Consider the following 20146-nt stretch of genomic DNA (forward strand, 5'->3'; position numbering starts at 1 on the left):
TCTGGACAATCTCAGTTTTTTTCTAGGGCTTGTGTAAGACAAGGCCTGTGGTTTTGAGAGATGGACTCAGCTTTCTGGAAAATCAGACTTGTTTCAGGATTAGAGAAATGCAGGCTCAAAATTCAGGCATCTGAAATGAATCACTGATTGCTTTCGAAAACCTTGATCAAATTCATTCGCATGGACAGGCATGAAATAGGAATCCACAGACACCAGCACCACGGGCTGTTTGTTATTACTGAAGTTCATATAGTACAGGCTGTTCTAATTAAAGCTAAGCAAAGCTAATCCTGAAGTGATGTATTTCTTATCCGAGCCTGCATGCATCTGTGCTTTTGTACATGTGTGCACAAACCATAGAATCCAGACTGGTTTGGGTTGGAAGGGACCTTAAAGCACATCCAGTTCCAACCCCTGCCACAGGCAGGGACCCCTTCCACTAGAGCAGCTTGCTCCAAGCCCCTGTGTCCAACCTGGCCTTGAACACTGCCAGGGATGGGGCAGCCACAGCTTCTCTGGGCATCCTGTGCCAGCGCCTCAGCACCCTCAGGGAATAATTTTTTCCTCATATCTAATTTAAAGCTCCCAAACTGAATCGGCAATTGCTTCTGGAAAATACAATATCCAGAGGATACCTTGCTATGCAAGGTAAGGAGTGTTTTTCTCTCTTGTGGAGATACAGGGGTTCAGGTTATGGTTTTGGTTTGTTTCTTCAAAGGCAAGCAAGAGGGTATTTGATACCATGGGGAAGAAGTAGCAACAGCGAAGCAAATGCTCTGGGATCCCGAAATATTAGGAGGCACTTACTGGGATTTATACTAATCCACTATGGCTAGTTCAAGGCTGATCAGGGTCCCTGCAGAGAGGTCTGTACCCAGAGGCTCTGGTACTGTGCTAGGTTATTGTTTTGTGTTGGCTTTGCAGGAAAAGCCAACGCCTCTGGAAACTGAGACTTGACTTTCCAGGGACGGCACAACATGAGTCATGACTTTCTGAAGTTTTAGTGATGCTCTCCAAGTATTCCTAGTGCTTCCAGTACTTTTATCTACCTGATCCCACTGCAGGGATCAAACCACAGCAAACTGTGGTAGGAAATATATACGGGAGATCTATTGTCCTGCCCCATGCAAACAGCTGCAGAGAGTAAGCAACTTGGTGCATGCAAGAATTTGAGAGAAAGAAGTGTGCATTGGCTGCATAAATCCCACACGCTCTACTTCACATCCCCGAATCCCAGAAGGATATTCCTTGGCTTAGCAGAATGAGCTCTCCTTGCATCAGCAGAGGTTATTGCAAGGACTTTATGAAAAAACAATGAATGAGGGTTTAATTTTAGTTGCAAAATTGCATTCAAAACAGCTTGGATTGTGCCAACCCATTAGAACAATGGGGCTAAATGGCAGAAAGATGTGTAATGTGTGAGTAATGACCATACTCGGTGCACTGTCACGTACTTCGATGTTTGGGCTTCTTGCAGGCACAGGAGCCAGAGGGGAGGCAAGAACTGAGCCTGTCATCTGCACACCCCTGTTTTGAGGAATAAAATCACAGACAGTTCCTGTTTCTCCCTGTTTTCACTCTCTTTGCTCTTTTACTCATGTTTTCTTTCTCTCATGCTCCTCATCCCATCCAGAATAACAGAACTGGCAGGAGTGGTCTCATGTCACTTCTCAGTTGCTTATGCTACTAACAAATCCAAATGAGCCGTGCTGTACTTTACTCAGGAGGTTTATTCCTCGAGAAAGCTGTTTCTGCTCCCAGGGAAGTCAATGGAAGTCTAATTAGTCCCAGATGTTTAGTAATAACAAGCACTTCCTCTTGGTAGGGCCAAACAAAAGCAGTGTTAAAACCGTTAATTAAATGGGCTTGGCTCTGTCATCAGTTTATTAACTAATTCCAGTCATGGCAGCCAAGCTAACACTCAGAAGGAGATATAATCTTGCCATGCTCTACACAAAAGTGAACTCAGTGTGTGCCTAAATTAGCCCACATCTGGGTGCACAGCTCAGCTTGCTTCCACAGCAAAGGAAAAGCTCACCAGCCTCAGCATCAGGCTTCCTGGGATTGCTGCTTGTGCAGACTTTCTCCTACACAAATAAGAGCTGGAGACAACAGGTAATATTGGCTCTTTGTTAATGGTAGATCAGGCTCCATTGCTGCTGATTGTCTCTGCAAATTCTCGCCTATAACTTCAGTAGATCTTGTTCTCCGTTTGTTCTACTCTAAGAGAGAGACTCAGAGCTATGTTCTCTAAGAGAGCTCTTATCTCCATGTTCCAGTATTTAAAGGGTGATTACAAAGAAGATGAAGACTCATGTTTTACAAGGAGCCCCCTGGAAAAGCCAAGGGGTGACGGGCACAAGTTACTCCTGGGGAGATTCCAATTGGATGCAAGAGGGAAATTTTTCACACTGAGAACAGACAGCCATTGCAATAATCTCCCCAAGGGTGTAGTAACTCCCCAGTGTTGGATACTGTTAAGATTAGACACTGTTTAGATTGGGCTGGACAGGGTGCTGGGCATCTGGTCTAGGCCATGCTTTGCCTGGAGAGTTTGGACCAAATGATCCTTGAGGTCCCTTCCAGCCTGGGATTCTGTGATTCTATTCTATTATCCTATGATTAAGATATAGAGCATACGTCTCAGCTTCAGAACAAGAAGTTAAAGGTCTAAGGTGGAGTCTGAGCACCACAGAAAAATAGGAAGACATAGCTTTTCATCTGTGGAGCATTCCAAGCTGGTGCTTTAATATATTCACAACTCTGCTTTTTACAAAATTCAAAGGTGTTTTTATTGTACAAAATTCCACAACGAAAACTACCAGCCAGTTTCTTACATAACTGCTTTAAAAATAGAATTATACACCTTTTTTGTAGTGTTAATTTTGACATTCACTAGCTGGAAGAAACAGAAATGAAGCAGCAATTTGACTCTGAGTTATTTACCTGGACAGGTTTTGGTTTGACCTCTATTTCTCCTATGTGCCTTAACGTAGAGTTCCTGGCATTAGCAGAAAACCTGATACAGCTCCTTTCGAAGCCATTGAACCCTGTGAGTAGGTCAGGCTCACACTGTTGGTGAGCTTTACTTTTCACTTCAAAAGGGTGAATTTGCTGTCAGAGTAAGGGACATAATATATGTCAGTGTCAGCTTTTAGCAATGCAACAGGTTGGCCAATGTTAAAACCATCACAGAATGAGGATCTGCATAACTTTTCTTGCAGCCAGTCCTCTAGACCATAATAACACTTTAGGGAAAAACAGTAGACATCTGATCTGATTAATGGCCCAGGTCTAGGTTCCCTGTGTATTGTTTCACACTTGTTTTTTTTTGCTCTTTAACCTCCTGTGACCTTTAAAAATAGATATATTATTCTTTCGCATTGAAATACAATTGTATGCAGTGAGTTCCCAACGGTTTTCCTTAGGAATATAAACATTTCAGTCCAATGGTAGCTGACTGAAATTCATTCTCCAAGATTTTCCTTTTAAAAAGCCTTCACCCCAGAGATGAATTTCTTCACATTAAACCCAGTTAAATATGTATTGCACACGAGGGGCAAATTTCTCCTCTTTGAGTTGAACTGTGGACCTGTGACCTTCTGAGCAGATCTGGGTAATGCAGAGTGCAGCTGTTTCATGCCTGAGATTTCTCTTACCTCCCTCGTGGGTATTAAGTGCCAAGACTAATTGACCTCATCTACCTCTTGTGTTTTGCCCCAATGGCTGGAGCAGCATGCTACAAGCAAAGGGAGGTATCTAAAGGGATTCTTACGACCAAGGTCTTTGGTTCCCATGGTCAGCCATGGGCTTTCTAAATGGCAGCCACAAACGCAATAGACACAAACTGTTATTTCCTTTTTTAGCTAAATTCTCATTGTTTTGGAACTCCTGGGAAATTTGCAACTAACTTCAGGGAAAAATTGTCTTTTGGCCTGCCCTGCCCTAGGTTTGTTTGATTTCAGTTGAGGAAGGACTAGGAGCTAACCAGTTAGGGAAAAGCAAAGCTCAGACCCATTCAAAATAGCTTTATCTCAATAACTTTGAGAAGGGCATTTCTACTCAGCTGACATCATCAGTGACAGTCATAATAATGTGATTTGGATACAATGCTCAATTTCCATGAAGTCTTTCTGTGAAGGTGGCATCACAAAGCATCTCTGAGCTTAGTGAAAAGTCTCAAGACCTTAGAGGGCTGTTTCTCTTGGTCTAGTTTAAATTACATATCATTCAAAACACTTTATAGTGGCCTCTTCTACTACTGCATGCACATTTTAAGCAGATCTGCTAGAGCATGAAGCAAGTGCAAAACACAGCAAATTCTCCTTCCAGTCCCTGCAACCCAGAGCCCTGTAGCGGTGCAGTTGAGGGGCACTTTGAAACCATCTTAAAATCCACAGTTGAAAATCAAAGATGAGAATTTTACCCTTCATTTCTACACAGCGGCAGTGTAGCACCTGATTTCTTCTGTTTTCAAGGCATTTTGTGTTCCTATGCTTTAAACTGATGGCTAAAGTTTTGCCTGCGGAAGCAAAAGAATGAACCCACGCCAATGATAATCACAGATAAAACCAACACAAACGTTAATATGATAAGGAAGTTGATTTTCTTCAGATCCTCTTTTTCACAGTTTTCTGGTCTAATGTTCCCGATGTGCATTTCTTCCTGGTACCCGAAGTTCTGAGTGTACTGGCACGTTAAGTGCTCCACGTTTGGGATCTGGACATTTTTGTTCTGGATCAGTGATGAAAGCCAGATGTTTCCACAGCAATTGAGTGGGTTCCCAGTGAGATACAAGTTTTTAAGTGAATTTTCTAATGCTAAAATATTGCTGTTCTGTAATGTACTAAACCTATTGTTCCGTAGGTCCAGAATTTCCAGTGGAGAGTCACTACCCCACTTAGGCAGCCAGTTCAGCTGATTTCCAGAGAGGTTTAAATGTTTAAGGTGACTAAAGCAAGGCAAGTCAATATTTAAATCTATGAGGCTATTGCCATGTAAATACAAATATTCCAGAGACTTTTCCAGTCCTGATAATGCTTTAGCTTCTATTTTCAGCCCAGGGTTCATGGAGAGATCCAAGACGACCAGAGAAGTCTTGTAGAAAGTGTATGCTGGTAGGATGTTCAGCATGTTGTCAGCTAGGTATAAGTGCTGAAGATTAGGAGAGTCAACAAATGACACACAACCACTTTCCTCTCCAGCAAGCCTTTGCTTAGCTAATCCTGAGTACATGCTGCAAAGGCTGATATTATTGCTCTGTAGATTAAGCAGTCTGAGGCTAGGGAGGCTTGAGAAGATATCAAATTGTAGGGTCTGAAGATGGTTGTTTTGAATATAAAGCTCCTTCAAATTTGACAGGGTGCCAGCATCTAGGAGAAGGTTGTGCAAAGCATTGTAGCTCAAGTCGAGGACAGTTAGGGAGGTCAATGCACTGTCATAAGTTACTGTAAATGCCTGAAGACAGTTTCTACTGAGATTAAGGGTGTGAAGAGACAGCATTGATTCAAAGAACTCATCCGGAAAGGACTTGATTTCATTATAACTTAAGTCTAAATATACGAGGTGGGATAAATAAAGAGAACTTTTGTTTCTGCTTTGCTTCTGATCAAGAAGATGAAAAGAAGCATCTATCCATTCTTTTTCCATATAGTCCATTTTACTATGAGGGGATTCAGCAGTGAGCTGGATTAAATTCTTTGATAAATTCAGAGTTACCAGTTTATTTACCTGGGGGAAGACTGGGAAGTGAAACAGTTTGTTTTCACTCAAATCCAAACATCTTAAGCTATATTCATCATCTGATTTTGTGGTGTGGAAGGTCTCAATGCTATTCCTGCTAAGGTCAAGTATCTCCAGCTGCCTGAGGTTGAAATCAGAGATGCAAGTAATTGAATTCATGGAGAGGTTGAGTTTGGAAAGGTTCACTAGAGTTTCAAAAGCACCTTCTTCTATTTCCATGATGATATTACTCTGAAGATCTAGCTCCACAAGACTGGGAGATCCCTGAAACATCTTGTGTGATATCATTATAATACTGTTGTCTGCCAAGGAGAGATACCGCAGCGCTGGAGCTTGTTTGATGAAGTACTCAGCCATCCCATTGTACAGACTGTTGTGGGACAAGTCCAGTACTTCCACCTTGGGTAAAAGTCCAATCCCTTCTGTCCCATTCTGAGCAAGCTCATAGAGGTGATTGTTGGCTAAGTTTATTTCTAGCAAACTCGTCATGTGTGCAAAGACTCCAGGCGTGATGAAGCTGATCTGGTTAGAGCTTAAATCCAGACACTGGAGGGAAGTGTAAAACGATAACGGCATTTCAGGGATGCTTTGAATCAGATTTCCAGACAGATCTATTTTGTTTACATTCGGATAAAGCTCATGAGGGATTTGGTGGAGGTCTTTGTTGTGGCAAAATGCCTGTGAGTTTGCCTGCCAGAAAAAGAACAGAGAGAAAAGGGGTCGTCACCTGACAAATGAAGAACGTCTTTGCATGAATTATAAAGACTCATCATCCAAGCAGATCCTTCTTCTGAAACACTGATAAAGCTACATTCCCTGAGCATTCAGACAGCAAGAACAACAACCCTAATGCTTCTTTGGACTCAATTCATTTTAAAGACATTTCTGAATTACAACAGTAGAGTTTTATCTGCGTGTGATACCCACTAAATGTTCTCCCTTTTGTACTTTTCTCCTAGGCTCATTTTAATAGACCCACTGAAGGAGTTTTGCTGCTTTCCATTGTAATCAAGCACCATTTCTTCACTTTTGTTCTGATGTTTTATTCTCTCAGCTTCATCACTGTGTTAGATCTTGCAAACCCTACATGCAGTACTTAAAAGACTTTCACTCTGTTGGGAGAGTAGCTCCCAAAGCAAGGAGATAGAGAAGTGTACGAGGATGCTATAGCACAAAAACTGTCTCTCTCCTTCTAAGTCACACTCTCAGATATTTGGTCACGTCTTTCTGGCACAGGGTGCCCAGAGAAGCTGTGGCTGCCCCATCCCTGGCAGTGTTCAAGGCCAGGTTAGACACAGGGGCTTGGAGCAAGCTGCTCTAGTGGAAGGGGTCCCTGCCTGTGGCAGGGCGTTGGAACTGGATGAGCTTGAATGTCCCTTCCAACCTCAACCATTCTGTGGTTCGTTCCATGATTCCTTTAGCCATGGCTTAGTTAAACAATGTGTCTTTAACCACATGGGTCATGTGGAGATGCAAATCTCCAAACTTTTCCTGCTTTAACCATCCATGCTTATCCTTTTCCTAATGCAACAGATCCCTTCTTCTTCAGTATGGGGAACATGCACCCATACAAGACACCCATGATCCAACATGGAAAAGACAAATAATGTAAAGCCATCTTTTGAGAGAAAAAAGCTGTGATGTGCAGTGAGTGTCATGACTTTTCAGTTCAATTCTAGCCGCAAGGTAGAGAAAAGTGTTAAATTCATCTTCTAGATGCATGTCTGTTTAATCGCAGCCAGGGTGGAATCTGTATCTAGAGAAAACCTGGAGTGTGTGCTGATAAGCAAACATGACCATGGCCATCCTTGTATAAATGTCAAGCCGTGTTTTGTTATCAAGGAGAACATAGAGCAGCGGGAGGAAGTGGAATGTGGAAGGCTTAGGCAGCATTTAATTTATTGGAGGAAAACTCTTGTTATGAGTGTATTTGGGTGACTGGGTCATGTACTGTTTGTAGAAAGATCAGAAAGAGAAGAAAGGAAAAAATCTGTTGAATCTTAACTTGCGTGGAGCGGCAGAATCCAGATTCCGTGACGCACAGCTTTTCAGACATTAAAGGGACTTTGGAAGTAAAAAATGCTAAAAACCATCTGCTTCATGTGAACTTTTAGGTGAATGGAGTGGCAGGTCTGTTTAGAAGTGGGGCAACAGTCAGCATTTTGTGAATCCCTTTTGCATCATGTGAGCTTTGGAGACTGCACAAAAATGTGCCAGAGAAGTGTAAGTGCTCATCCAAACTCTAGATACACACAGGCTGCTCCACAGTCCTTCCCATGATACATCTTCCCAAAGATCCCCAGTAAATGGCCTATTAAAGCCTGAACCCCTTCTTATTGTTCCTCTGCAACTCACTAAACAAATCAGAACAAAAGTGAAGGGTATTTTCTGTCTTCTCCCTGATATTATCTCTTTCCTGCAAAGTCACTGTAGAATTACTCAGTTTGAGCTAAAATGCACAAAGTTGTGCTTAGCTCCAAGGCCCAAATAACAGAAAATCTCTTCTTGCTTGGTTTGTGGAAGAGGGAGAAGCCAGGAGGACACAATGAAGAAGCAGCAGCTGCTTTGCAGCCTAAGGGAGATGCCAGGTCTCTTCCCACTCTCTGAGTCAGACCTCAACAAGAATTGAGCACCCTCCACTCCCTCTGGGCACCCAGCATCTTAGCTAAGTCCTGATCCAACTCCCATAGATGCCAGGGGCTGGTTTCCACTGAAGATGATGTGGGAGAGGTCAGTCTCAGTTCACCGTGTATCTTACAGGATTAGGCTTTTAATCTGCATCCACTGAAACCTCCCAGTGATAAAAGGGAGAGATAAAATCTATGCCTCCCACTGTCTGCCATTTGTTCCTATAACATTTTGCCTCCCATATTTTAACTTTCATTCCTTTCCAGTGACTATTTTCATCCTCACTGTATTTCTTGTCTAGTCTGTTCTGCACCATCTTTTTCTCCCCCGAGGCTCAAACTGCGCGAATTCTATTCTCATTAGCACTCGGAAGAAAAGATGAAGCATTTCTCAGTGGAATGGAGCAAACAGCATCTGTTTGTGTGTATTTCCTCTCCTTCCACCCCATAGCTCAATGGGTTGGCAGCCTGAGGCTGGAAAAGAGGTTTTTGCTGACTTCATCATCTCTGACTGTGCTGCCACCAGTAGTACTGCAGGGTGGGAGCACTTGGTCCCTTGGTGTATGGTCCCATGCAGGTGCTGGCAAAAAGTGACCCAACAACTAATAACTTGAGCATCATTTGGGTTCTGACCCCACTTCTTCTCTTATCAGTTGTCACCCACCTTAGCAAGAGCCTTAGAAACAAAGCATCTGGATTCAAGCCTCTACTTGTGTCCTCCTGTACCAATTCAGGAGCATCTGAACAAAAGAATTTGGGCTGGAGCCACATGGCACTGACTTGCACTTGCACAATGTACCTGCCTGTTATCTAGAAGAGCTACCCAGCTACATAACCAAACCTTAGCAATTTTCATATCAGCTCGCCTCTGATAACTGGTTATGCACATATTCAATGCAAAGTGATATAATTTGCTAAAACCCCATCCCTTATATGAAGTATTTGGAAGCTCCTCCTTTGCCAGTTACAATGAATTAACAGAAACACCTTTCTTTAGGAGGTAAAACATGAACCAATTGGAGCCCCTGTCCTTGGAAGGCAAAATGAGATAGGAAAAGCATCCTGACATTGAAGCTGTGCCTTGTTGTCTTGCAAACAGGCAGATTATGCAGTAACTTGTATAATCAGTGCAGGGGGCTGGAAGGGACTGTTTATTTCCTAAACCCTCTTCTAGAAGACCTTGGTTCAATGACAGGAGCACCAGCAGTGAGTCAGAGAGGCGCATGGGTTTCTGACTCACGCCTCTTCCATGAGATCTGGGATGAAAGTTTCCATTTCTGAGCCTTTTGCTATTCTAAAGGTGTCGCCACAGGGAAAGTACTGTGTAAAACAGCGAGGCTGTGATGAAAAATGATGCTGTGAAGTAAGCAGGGCTCTCAGTGAACCCATCAGCTCCTCCAGTAGCTTCATCTTTCTTTAAGCTGTGTTTGGATTTACACCGGACCAAACACTCAGCAAAGGAAGATGATCAACATCAACACCAGTGATGCTGAGCTGTTAATCTGTACCATAAGAGCATCCCAACCCTTGACTGCAGCCTGTTTGCTGTTGGGGCCAAATTTACCCTAGCCTGGTTGCATGGAGCCTTGGGCTGTTGGCTTGATAAAAGCAGTTTAGGGTGGAGCGGTGGAAACAAGCATGTGTTTACTTCTCAGCAATCAGCCTGATCTGTGACCCACCAAGGAACGGGATGGAATGGATTTCCTTGGATTATTGCGCCATGTGGCTATGATACATGGGACCCAAGCTGTCATGTTTATAGTGGCTTCATCAGTCTTCCCTCCCCAGCCAATGACTTGAGCTACCCAGTCACCTTCCCAAGATCTTTTTATATATACTAGGTCTTAATTTCTCTGGAATTCAGGAAGTGCAGCAGTATGGCAGGGTGGGCAGGAATGGAATGAGTCCCATAAGGGCGATGTGTACAGCTAGCAAATTATTTTTTTTCCCTATTTTGGAAATTGTTGAGGATTTGTACGGAACAGCTTCAACATTCAGGGGAAAAAAAATAAGAAGATAAGTATTTTTAACCGTTCTGTTACAGTCAGAAGCACTTGGATGGGGAAGGAAGAAAGTTCAGCTGTGAATAACATTTGTAATATACCAGGTGCTTGCAAAACTTCAAGGAGCAAAATTCAAGGAGGAAAAGGCCTTGTCACTTCTTTTACCTCCAGCAGAAGTCAGGTACAACTCCGCTGGCAGCAATGTTGTGTCAGGGTAGAGAAGGTCAGTCTCCTGTTATTACAAAAGGGCTGATGTAGATGTATTTCACAGAAGATGCTTTATTTAAAGCACAAAGAACTTAGGCCTGATGTGAAGGAGTTGATTTTAGGTGTAAGTAAGTTCTTTTTCTGTTGCAACCACAGAGTCCCTGTACAGTGTTGGGGAAATCAGGTCAAATTTCTTTCAACCGGCTCTCCCTTAGAAAAATAGAGAAGATAATGTCCCTTCTTCTCCCAACTCCCTTGATGTACTGTCACAACGAGGACACAGTCTGAGAACAGCCTGCTGGGCATCCACTGCTGCAGCAAATCCCACCTCTATCATGGAAACCCGGGTACTTGGAGGGTTTCCCTTCTCAGAGACCATATCTCTTTGTGCACTGCCTGTAACATGGGGGTCCCAACCTCACCCAGGATCTCAAGGGACCTGAGTATGGAGACAGCCTTACCATCTCGCAGGGCATCATCCCCTCTGTGGATTGATTGTTAGAGGTTCCTCTGTTCACCACTGCCAGGAAGAAGATGATGTACAGTTTCATGGTTCTGCAGGTAAAAGTAATTCTGGTTAGATTTCTAATATGACACAGTGAAAGATCATCATCTAACATGGAGAAGCACATAGTGCAATAAATTAACCCATCTCTGAGCCTGCACCCCTTTGAGCTTGATGGGAAAAAAGAGATTTACATGAGGAAGGTCCAAGGTATTTCATGGGATTGTCCCAGTGTGATTTCAGCTGCTACCCAGACAATACCCAGCCACCCAACGAAGTCCAGATGCTCAAGATGGGCAGTGAGTCTGGCATCATGGAGAAAAGCAACCACTGAAGACCCAGTTACCTTCACTCTCCCCATAGAGGCAGCTCAGGTGCTTTCAACTGGGCTGAAGATTTGGGGTGCCAAGTCCTGAGCAAAGCAAACGAGTGACACTCGGAAACATCACGCATCGGGAACAGTTTACATTTCCATCCACAGCGTTTTCCACTCCTCTCATCCCAGAGTGTCAAAGAGATTTTACACTCTCATCCAGATTTGTTGAGTTAATATAAACAGCTGAAAGGATGGACTGAGAACTTTTTGTCCAAATGTCAGTTTTCCATTTTATACATCCCAGGTACGGGCAGGCTTTTAAATGCATTTGAAAGCAGATGCCTTACAAGGAGACAGATATAAAATGGAATGGATTTGTGTGAAATGAAGGATTCATTAGAGTTTAACTGGAAAGCAATCAGGAAAGAGCATAGGAGTAACCACAAAAGAAGCAAAAACACTGGGAAGGCAGTTCACTGGGCAATGGAAGAAAAAGGCAAACAAGGCCAAGGGAAAGCATTTGTCCTTAAAATGCCTTGTTTGTAGATGGACACTAATGAGGTGTCTGGCTGTGGTCACCACTGATGTGAGCTCCAGTTATCACTTCTTTATGACAGCCTCTGCTGCAAACTTGCTCAGTCTGTGTGTGTTTGTATGGCTTCCTGAGACAGATCTGAGCTGGTCCTGCCCGCATCTACACCCAGTGAGGCACAGCCCAGCGAGGCACACGCCAGCTCCTAACTGGAAGCTATGCGGCAGTACATAGCTAGCACTGCTCTTAAGTCTTTCCAGGCACAAGCCTGCATCTGCAAGCTCCAAGGGCACGCCAATCCCATACAAACCGGCATCAGCGTACCGTTACTCAGCGGCTTCCACCCACAGAGCACCAGGAGGCTGGAAACAAAAGAGATGGGATCATTCCCAGCTGGTGGAGATCCCTCCGCTTCGTCACTGTTTGAGGGATGCAGCTGATAGCCATGCTTCCACGCGGTTATTGCAGTTGCTGGACAGCAGTGTCAACAGGCTCACTACAGAAACCTGCCTGGTCCCTCTACTTCCCAGCCAGAGCAAAGGGCTGTGTACAAGGAAGAGAGAAACGGGGGAGGCTTAGCCCAAGGCTGCTCTATTTTCAGATTGCATATTCATAACATCATAGGATGCTTTGGATTGGAAGGGACTTTAAATCCCATCCAGTTCCAGCCCCTGCCACAGGCAGGGACACCTTCCACTGGAGCAGCTTGCTCCAAGCCCCAGTGTCCAACCTGGCCTTGAACACTGCCAGGGATGGGGCAGCCACAGCTTCTCTGGGCACCCTGTGCCAGCGCCTCAGCACCCTCACAGGGAAGAGCTTCTGCCTAAGAGCTCATCTCAGTCTCCCCTTGGGCAGATTAAAGCCATTCCCCTTGGCCTGTCCCTACAGGTCCTTGCCCAAAGCCCCTCTCCAGGTTTCTTGTAGCCCTTATGCACTAGAAAACTGCTTTAAGGTCTCCTCTGAGACCTTCTATTCCTTCCAGTTCAGGGAAACAGCTGGTAATGAATGATGATCTGGGACCCTGAGATGAAAGAGTTCGGGATTTGTTTTTGGAGCTTATCATCAGGTTCAAACATCTGCTCCTCTCCCCTCTAAAACAAAACTCTAAAACATGAATGTTCTTTCTTGACCCTTTTAATTAACGTTTGCACAGTGCACTGAAGTCACCCTCTAGAAGGAGGAATTGCTGACACCACCACCTATAATTTCCCTGTTGTCTCCCATCTGTTCCTCATTCCCCAGGGCTTAGAGGAGTGGGTGCCTCCTATAAGGAGGAAAAAGAGTTTTATCATTTGGGTATCAGTTTGCAGGAACTGAGATAAAAACCAAACGTACCAATGGTTGCAAAGATTTATTCAGAACCCTCCAATAGAAATTGTTTCTGTTTAGATCCAATTAATCAAGTTGAGGAGATCTCCATGGATATCACCCACAACAGGGCACCACCCTGATGGACAGCATGCGTCCCACGTGCTCTGCAGTGTCTTTTTTTTGCCACACTGCCAGTACAAAGTATTGTCCCTTTGCTCCTTAAATAATAAACGTGACACAGTGCAGGCTCCTGACATGCTTTGAAACCCTCTAAACTGTAAGCTTATAAAGCAACTGAGAAATGGATGTATTTGAACACAAAAACGTGATTTAGCGGCTTGCTGTGTAAGACACTCTCTAGTAAGCAAGGATGTTGTGCCTAAGGGTGTTTCTAAGGTGGGTCTCACACCCTGAAGCACTAGGATGTGGTGGCCTCTTCCAGCACGAGCCCACATGGACTCTGCCCAGAGGAGGGTAAAGCTGCCCCTCATGGTTCAGAACATGGAGATGCACATTCCCAAGGTGGTTTTCAGCTCAGCTGCCCAGCTGAGGAGCTTTTCCTACCTAGCTTTTCTCTCTACAACCTTTACATCCCCTTCAGCAACATGACACAGCACCACATTCCCCTTCTTTCTATCCCCATCACTACCCTCCCAGTGCAGAGCTCAGGGCTCACAGGACCCCCATTGTGCTGGTGTCAGAGAACATCACCACTAACCCCTGCCTGCTGGTGCTGGCACCGATGTCTCGAACCACAGCTTACAGAAACAATCCAGGAGCAGCAGTAGCAGCAACTCACCCTAAAAGAGCTTTTATTGCTCTGAGGCTTTCCCAGCTTCGTGCTTGGTGCCACTTTGCTCCCACTGGCAGCTGTGATAAAAGTCCCAGCATCCCACAGAGCAGGACAGAGCTCCGAACCCCATTCAATGCCACAGCTTTCCATCACAGTGCTTCAGAATCACCCATCCCCATCCCCATCTGTAAAATAGAGGTGATTTCTGTGAATAACACCCCTGAGGAGCCTTATTAAATGGGTCAAATAATTTAGCATCCAGAAAAAGAATAGTACCCAAACCACATCAGCATACCCACTTCACAAATGAGAGGGCAAAGGCAGAGCAGTGATTTGCCCCAAAGATACATTGAAAACAATGTTATAATAGGGGTTTAATCCCAGTTTTCCCTGTTTCTACTCCAGAACAATATTTGCCCCCATCTCTTTTACAATATTAACCCTAAAACCACTTCATAGATGCTGCTTGTAGCTACCAACAGCAGCACCTCCTAAATTTCCCCCAAAGGTAATTTTTATTACTGCTTACACAGTTAGCAGAGACTTCATCCTGTGCCAAAAAGAGGTTAAATACAAGAGAACGCAACAAACACAAACCAAACTCCTCAGGGTCTAATCGCTTTTCACACTAGACCCTTTGCTGCTGAGTTGGAGCCTTCAGGGTTAAAAAGAGTGAGTATTTCATGTTTACCTTGTTTCAAGGGTTTCCCGCTTCCCCAAACACTGCTTATCATGTCTTTAAGACGCATTTCCAGCTCTTCAAAACCGGTTCAGTCCTGGTACCGATGAGGTTGCCCGTCAGCTTCATGCTCACCCATTCAGGATGCCAAAAGGCTCCCTCTTAACTTCAGAACGGAGGCATTTTCAGGGAAATAACCTTATTTGGGACGGTGTCTGCTTTAAATTATGTTGCTTGTCTTCCTCCGCACTCCTCTCCAGGCTCTCGCTGGGTCCTAGCCACCGCTGTGCTCCGGATGGAGTCAGCTACTGTGCGACATCCTGAAGCCCTTTGCTTGGGGCAGGCGTTGAGAAACAAGGGGATTTTTGCCAGAGAAACTTGTCAGGATCAGGCCAAGGGGAATAAGTAACTTAGAATTGCCGATGCCATTGTTTAGCTGCATGCGTGGTGCAAGCGTGTTTACTTTAGGGTTCTGTGTCTGCGAGTTGCATTCCTGGAGGGTTGCAGCCTCCTCACCCTGCACCTAAATCCCTCTCTGCCTCTTTAGGAAAACAGTGTTTGAGGATTGAAAGTTTAAGACTCAGGGATAATAAATACAAAGCCCACAGATCTGGAAACCTGTCCTGGAAGAAATAACTCTTTCTCTTTGCAGTGATCCCACTGATCCGACTGTGATAGCAGTCTGCGGGCAGGACAAGGGTCCAGTGCCAGCTACAGTGTGCCTGAACTGATGGGTTTTCATCGCACAAGGGAGGAATTAGGGACCTCGATAAAGGCAAAAGGCTCTGAAAATCAAGACGAGTTGCTGATTTTTTGGCAGTGAGTACATAGTGCTGAATCTACCGGACCTACAAGGAAAAATTCCCACTGAAAAAGAGGTGGTTTTATCATGCAGAAGGTGATTCCGGATTGCCTGGGAGTTCAGCCTTTTATTTATTATTTTGTGCTGCCCTCTAGGGCTGGAGCAGCTGTCTAATTGCTGGTTTCCCCACTTCCTTTTCCTAATTAATCCTGCTTCTGGAAAACCCACCTTTCCATAGATTCCCCCATTGCTTTCTCCCAACCTCACAAGCCTCAGCTGCTGCAATGCACTTTCCCCAGGGTTGAAATAACACACCAAAGATCTGGGCTCTCAGCATCCCTTCTGTTTTGCAATGCACCCTGAAATGGGAGGTGTGAATGGTATGTATGTGTGCAGTATGTGTGCGGGCATGATTAGGTGCAATGGATGGAAAAATCCATGTTTAACTGTCCAAAGAACAGTCTGCCAATGAAATTATCACAACTCTGGACATGTTCCCCCTGCCTGGGCTCTCATCAGACTGGTTTTGATCACCTTCCCCCAAGCACATCATGTCTTGAGCTGTTTTTCCCCTTGATCCCTTTGGCATGCTCCCTAGAGTCAAGCCCTCCATCTGCAATCCCCTTGGGGTAAGCAGGAAACTCATGTTGAAGCTGAGGACCGGTGGTGTCCAGAGGTTTAAATGCCTTCTGGATGATCTGGGTTTACAGTCCACCTCGTCAGCAGTGTGCAATAGCACTTGCAACACACACACAATTTTGCAAGGAAAACCTCAAATATTTGAGGTCTTCAGGAAAACAAAAAAACTTATATATATATATATATATATATATATATATATATATATATATAAAAAATAGGATATTTTGATTTGATTTGGAGATGGAATACAAATATCAAGCCTGTAATGAAGAGTAGAGAGTGCCCTGCGTGATGGCAGCTTCACTTATTTCTACACCTGGATGTTCAGAGGACTTTGGGTAAAAATAGCAGGGTTTTTGTTGGTTGTGCTTTTTAGAGCCAGCTCTGTTCCTCAGGCTGCTCCACCGAGTGGCCAAACAGCTGTGCCAGCTGAACTGTGAAGAAGAGCCTGGACAGAAACAAATGCCAAAGCAGGAGGGAAGGGCATGCACTGATTCTGCTGCTCAGGACTTTGCTTCATTAAAGCCACAGCCTTAGAGGACACTGGGAAAGATCAGTGCTGTCCTCATCATCTTTGCCCTTTCCTAAAGTGGATCTGACAGCAAACAGTTCCAAAGACCCTGAAGCATTTGGCTGACTTTCCATTTTCGTGCTTTGGGCTACCCAGCAGTTTACACCTTAAAGTGCTGTTTAAAACATCAGCATGATGGATGTGCTTGGGTCACCTCCATAAGACACGATTGGGTCACCTCCATAAGACAGGATTGGGTCACGTCCATTGGGCAGACTGGAGAACCAAGGTCTTTTCCCCACCTGCACAGAATAGCAAGGGCTGTCCCACCCCACTGATGTCAAAGAGTTTGTGTCTGTGGCTCAAACAGATCGTGCCCTTCCTGATTTTCCTGTGGTCTCTTGAGCAATTACTGCCTGCTTGGTTTCTGGATTCCACCCCACGTCACCCAAAGCCGACGGATGGCACCTCGTCAGACCTCTGTTCTCCTCCAAACCCTCTTCCCTGCATGGCCCAGAGCAAGGAGGAAAAGCAAATCTCAGCTTCTGGCTCTCATGAGCCGGTCTGTAATCGTCTGCAGGTTCCCAAGGGTTTTGGATAAACAAGAGTATGTCTTGACGACTGTGTGTCTTGAACCTCCAGACCTTTTGGAGTCTGTCCATCCCTAACGCTGCTGCTTTCTAAGGCACTGCTTTTGGGTTGAGTCCTGTGTTGAGCCGCATGAATCAAACTCTCCAGAGGAGTAAACAAAACAAGCTCCCGTCTTAGAAAGTGGGTCTGAACTGCAAGGGCAGGAGTGGGACGAGTCTTGCTCTCTTTCGGCTGGGATAGCTCCTTGGTGATTCATCCCACCGGGGAGCTGGAGACAACATTCATATTAAACAATAAATAATCCATGCCATCCTCAGCCACGGCCTTTGTTCTCTCTCTCCTTCTAGAGGTGCAGCTGCAGCTCATGGCACCCATAGCATCTCCAGGAGCTGCTTCTGTCATCAATTGCTCATGTCATCTACACTGTCCTTGGTCTTATGGGCAGATGCAGCCTCCTGCCTCTCTGGTGTCAAGCCCATGCATTAAAATAAGGACTCCTACCTCTCCTGTAATCCCAGCATGGCTTTTCTCCTGTCTTTTGAAGCTGCTGCCTTCCTTCCTTCTCTCTCCGTCCTCTCTCCATGTGCACCTCTATCAGGTGGTTTGCATTTCCCTACCAAAAATTGACATTATTGGACACACAGGGTTCAGCCAGTTCCTCTGCTTCATTTACCTTTTGTTCTATTCCTTTCTCCAGGAGACAAGATGTAAATGAATGAGAATTACATGAATCCCACCAGGCTACGGACTTTGTGAGCAAGGACTGGGCAAAGGGGCAGCAGCAGATGGGAAAATGAAAACACTTCCATCAACAAAAAGTGACACATCCTGGAATTTGTAGATTAAACTCTCTGAACATGAAATACTCTCCCTAGAAAACAAAATTCCTGGAGAAACTCAAGTACAGGAACCAAACCAGAATCTTTTCTCACCAACTTTAATCTAAGTGCAGCAAAAAGAGAGAAAACCCAGCTTTTCATTCAGCAATATTTCTTTTATTGACAGTGGAGTCAGTGATTGAGAAAAGGTGTGTTCAAATTATACGATCCAACAGGAGATAAAATGAAGTGAGAAAAATGATTTGTGGTAGATCTGACTTGCATGATACTGATACCCCCCTTGAATCCATCCATCACTGTATCAGCAAAAGGCCAAGCATTAATACAGTCACTAAGCTGTAACCATCTGCTTTAAAAAGGGATGACTGTTGGTGAACTTCTGGTATTGAAAACTAAAGGTTTTCAGCATTTTAGATTAATCAGGTCATTTTAAACTTGAAATGATCGCATCTTAGTAAAAAAGCATATTTCCACTGTTGTGGAAAGCCAAACTTTGGTTCTATTTAAGGCAAACATATTTGTACTTTTATCAAAAATACAATAGGGTTTGGCTTTAGAAAACTGTGTCTTTTTACATAAACCAGGATTTCCTAAAACTTTGTTCATTGCAAATATCACCTGAAACATTAATTCCTCATAGTAACAGCCCAGATGCAGCAAAATACTATCAGTAAGTCATTGTTCACCCAAGGTGACATTCAAGCTGTCAGGCTCTTAAGAGTAGAAAAATAACCCTGCCATCTCACACCTCGTGCTCCAACAGGGAGAGTTCAATGACAGCACTGATAGTAAGAAGAGCAGAGGAGCTAAACAGTGTTTTGCTCATTTTACCCCGGGACTGTGTGATTTGCCCAGGGTTATACTAGGATTCAGTGTCGGAGAGCTGGATGAACAGCGTTTAGTCAGTGCACAATGCTGATCTCTGCAGCACTCGTGGCTCAAAGTGCTATAATGCAGTAATACCATAAATAGACTAAAGTCCTGTGAAGAAAGGAGAAAAAAACCCCAACCCATCTCCCCATCTTCTATTACTATAAACACAGAGAATAATAACAAAGCAAGCACATGCCAACTGTATTGTTATAAACTAACCGGAGCCTCCTTAACGTAAAGGCTCTAACTCGCTGCAGTGTGAGTCCCTGATGGATTAACTATACAGCTGTGTGGATAAAAGCATCGGCACAGTGTGTTTAGGCAGTTCCTCAGCCTACTCATAAACACTGTATATGTTATTTAGACAGTACCTTCCTCATCTGGGTTATTTATAAAGGCTGCAGCTCTAAGTCACCAGAGCCCCCATCTCTCCCGCAGTCCAAAGCTCAACTTTCCAGCAGGCTCCCTGTTTCACACGCGTCTCCACGTACCTGCTCTGTGGCTGGAAGAGGAGGAGGAGGAGGAAGAGGAGGAGGAGGAGGTTTCGCTTCTGCTCGCAGCCTTCTGCCTCCCGGACTCTCCCAGCAGCCTTTCCAGCGCAAGCCGAGGAAGAGTTTCCTTGGGGAAGTCGTACCTCTGTTGCATGCCAGCTGACTAAAACTCTGCGAGCTCCGAGAGAAGTTTGAAGTCACAGGGTAAAAAAACGCTCCCCATAGACTGGTCCTTGAATTCATTCCTTCGCAGTCGTGGGCTCTTATATATTCCCAGGCTCCCACGAGCACGTGAATGCATACCTCCGTAATGGTTTTAAAATGTGTGTGTCCTCCGCGCTTCCCTTTATTTTCCATTTTATTCACTCAACCTTGGCTTGTTTCCTGCAGTTTCTCAGCTGGTAATTATGCTCTCCGCTTGTATTGACACATGAAACACTCTATGAATGCCACGAAAAATCCCCTCTGCTGGCTTCAGGGACACGAGCTTGTCTCTGAAGTTCGCCGTGCCTGTCCCGCAGATGTGAGTGTGAGCTTTGAGCCACACGGACCTGCGTGTGCTGGGGGGCAGCACTTACCGGGGTGGGGGTAAATCACAGGGATCGAGCTGGTCCCGAACCCTACACCCCATTCTGTGCAGGGGAGGGTGTGAAGGAAAAGGGTGTATCAGAGGGAAGCACCA

The 20146-nt window shown here is 44.7% G+C and overlaps 1 protein-coding gene across 3 annotated transcripts; it reads right to left on the reverse strand.

Moving 5' to 3' along the window:
- Window positions 1–2767: 2767 nt before the first annotated feature.
- On the reverse strand, window positions 2768–19918 carry LRRC32 (leucine rich repeat containing 32). 3 transcript variants are annotated; one of them, XM_057408549.1, is made up of 3 exons: window positions 19465–19918; window positions 11041–11134; window positions 2768–6432 (listed from the first exon to the last, which is right to left on the reverse strand). In XM_057408549.1, the coding sequence occupies exons 2-3, from the start codon at window positions 11128–11130 to the stop codon at window positions 4492–4494; spliced, it is 2031 nt and encodes a 676-aa protein (XP_057264532.1). In that variant the 5' UTR covers window positions 11131–11134; window positions 19465–19918; the 3' UTR covers window positions 2768–4491. The 3 variants fall into 3 exon arrangements, with proteins under 3 accessions (XP_057264532.1, XP_057264535.1, XP_057264534.1); XM_057408552.1 differs by having other exon boundaries at window positions 19345–19467; XM_057408551.1 differs by lacking the exon at window positions 19465–19918 and adding an exon at window positions 14728–15124.
- Window positions 19919–20146: the final 228 nt, after the last annotated feature.

The sequence above is a fragment of the Pezoporus wallicus genome, unplaced genomic scaffold (genome assembly GCF_028554395.1).
Source record: "Pezoporus wallicus isolate ANWC-B61680 ecotype Strahan unplaced genomic scaffold, APGP_CSIRO_Pwel_v1 contig_7461, whole genome shotgun sequence".
Classification (NCBI taxonomy): domain Eukaryota; kingdom Metazoa; phylum Chordata; class Aves; order Psittaciformes; family Psittacidae; genus Pezoporus; species Pezoporus wallicus.